The 1354-nt window shown below is 46.8% G+C and overlaps 1 protein-coding gene across 1 annotated transcript in view; it reads left to right on the forward strand.

The window, feature by feature from the left end:
• Positions 1-1354, forward strand: part of LOC119641282 (mucin-5AC-like) — an 8048-nt gene that overhangs the window by 1252 nt on the left and 5442 nt on the right. The window contains exon 2 of the mRNA XM_038039877.1: positions 12-1321. Coding sequence (XP_037895805.1) covers positions 12-1321 — 1310 coding nt within the window. The remainder of the gene's footprint in view (positions 1-11; positions 1322-1354) is intronic.

A 1354-nucleotide genomic window follows, 5' to 3' on the forward strand; every position in this document is an offset into this window, starting at 1 on the left:
GTCACTGTCAGCACCACATCACTCAGATATGTCGGCATCACCTAGAGAACTAAAACCACATTCGTCATCAGTGGCAATACCAGGCTCCGAACAAGTATCGGGTGCAGAGCTAGGATCGAAACTGCTGCCATATCAAAGGCCAGCGTCAGAAATAGTTTTACAGCAACCATCTCACGAGCCGATACCACTTCAACCATTGTCATCACAATCAATTCCAAAAGTAGGAACGTCTTACTCGTCAGCGTCAACATCAGATTCAGAATCAATACTAGGTAAAAAATCATCCCAACAACAACCGCTGCGTCAACCATCATGGTCAGAAGCAGCATTGCAATCACCGCTCCATCAATTAGCACCGTTAGGACCACAATCTTTTCCGTCGCAAAACCACCCAGAAGCCACAGAACGTCAAATAAAGCCGTTAGAGCCGTCCCAGGAAAAATCAACGCTTCAATCACCATCATCAGAATCTCATTCACAGTCAGCACCATATCAATCAGTCTCGTCAGTATCATCCGCAGAACTAAGACCACAGTCATCATCAGCGGCAACACCAGGCTCCGAGCAATTATTAAGTAAAGAATTAACTTCGAAACTGCCGCCATATCAAAGGCCAGCATCAGAAACCTCTTTAGAGCAAGAGACGTCGCAACTTCTTCTGCCACAACTGCTTCCAGCATCATCAGCACGTCAAACGACACTATCCCAACCATCCCGCGAGCCGATATCATCTCAACCATCGTTATCAGGATCACCTTCAAAAACAGGAACGTCTCAGTCATCACCGTCAACATCAGATTCAGAATCAACATTAGGTAAACAATCACGCCCACAACAACCGGTGCGCCACCCATCGTTGTCAGAAGCAGCTTTGGATTCATCACTACATCAGTCAGCACCTTTAGGACCACGATCACATCAATCTTTTCCTTCGCAAACGCGCCCAGAATCCACAAAACGTTCAATACTGCTATCAGAGCCATTCCAGGAAACGTCAACACTTCAATCAGAATTGTCAAAACCACAGTCACTGTCAGCACCACATCAGTCTGTCTCGTCAGCATCGTCCGCAGAACTAAGACCACTTTCGTCATCAGCGGCAATACCAGGCTCTGAACAAGTATCGGGTGCAGAGCTAACATCAAAACTGCCGCCATATCAAAGGCCAGCATCAGAAATCGCTTTGGAGCGAGAAACACCGCAGATTCTTCTGACACAACTGCCTCCAGGATCATTAGCACATCAAACGCCATTGTCCCTATCATCTCAAGAGCTGGTAGTACGCGAGGAATCTTCGCCGGAATCATCTCCAAACACAGCAGCATATCAATCATCACCGTCAATGTCAAACTCA

This window comes from Glossina fuscipes, unplaced genomic scaffold, assembly GCF_014805625.2.
Source record: "Glossina fuscipes isolate IAEA_lab_2018 unplaced genomic scaffold, Yale_Gfus_2 147, whole genome shotgun sequence".
NCBI classification, from domain to species: Eukaryota; Metazoa; Arthropoda; class Insecta; order Diptera; family Glossinidae; genus Glossina; species Glossina fuscipes.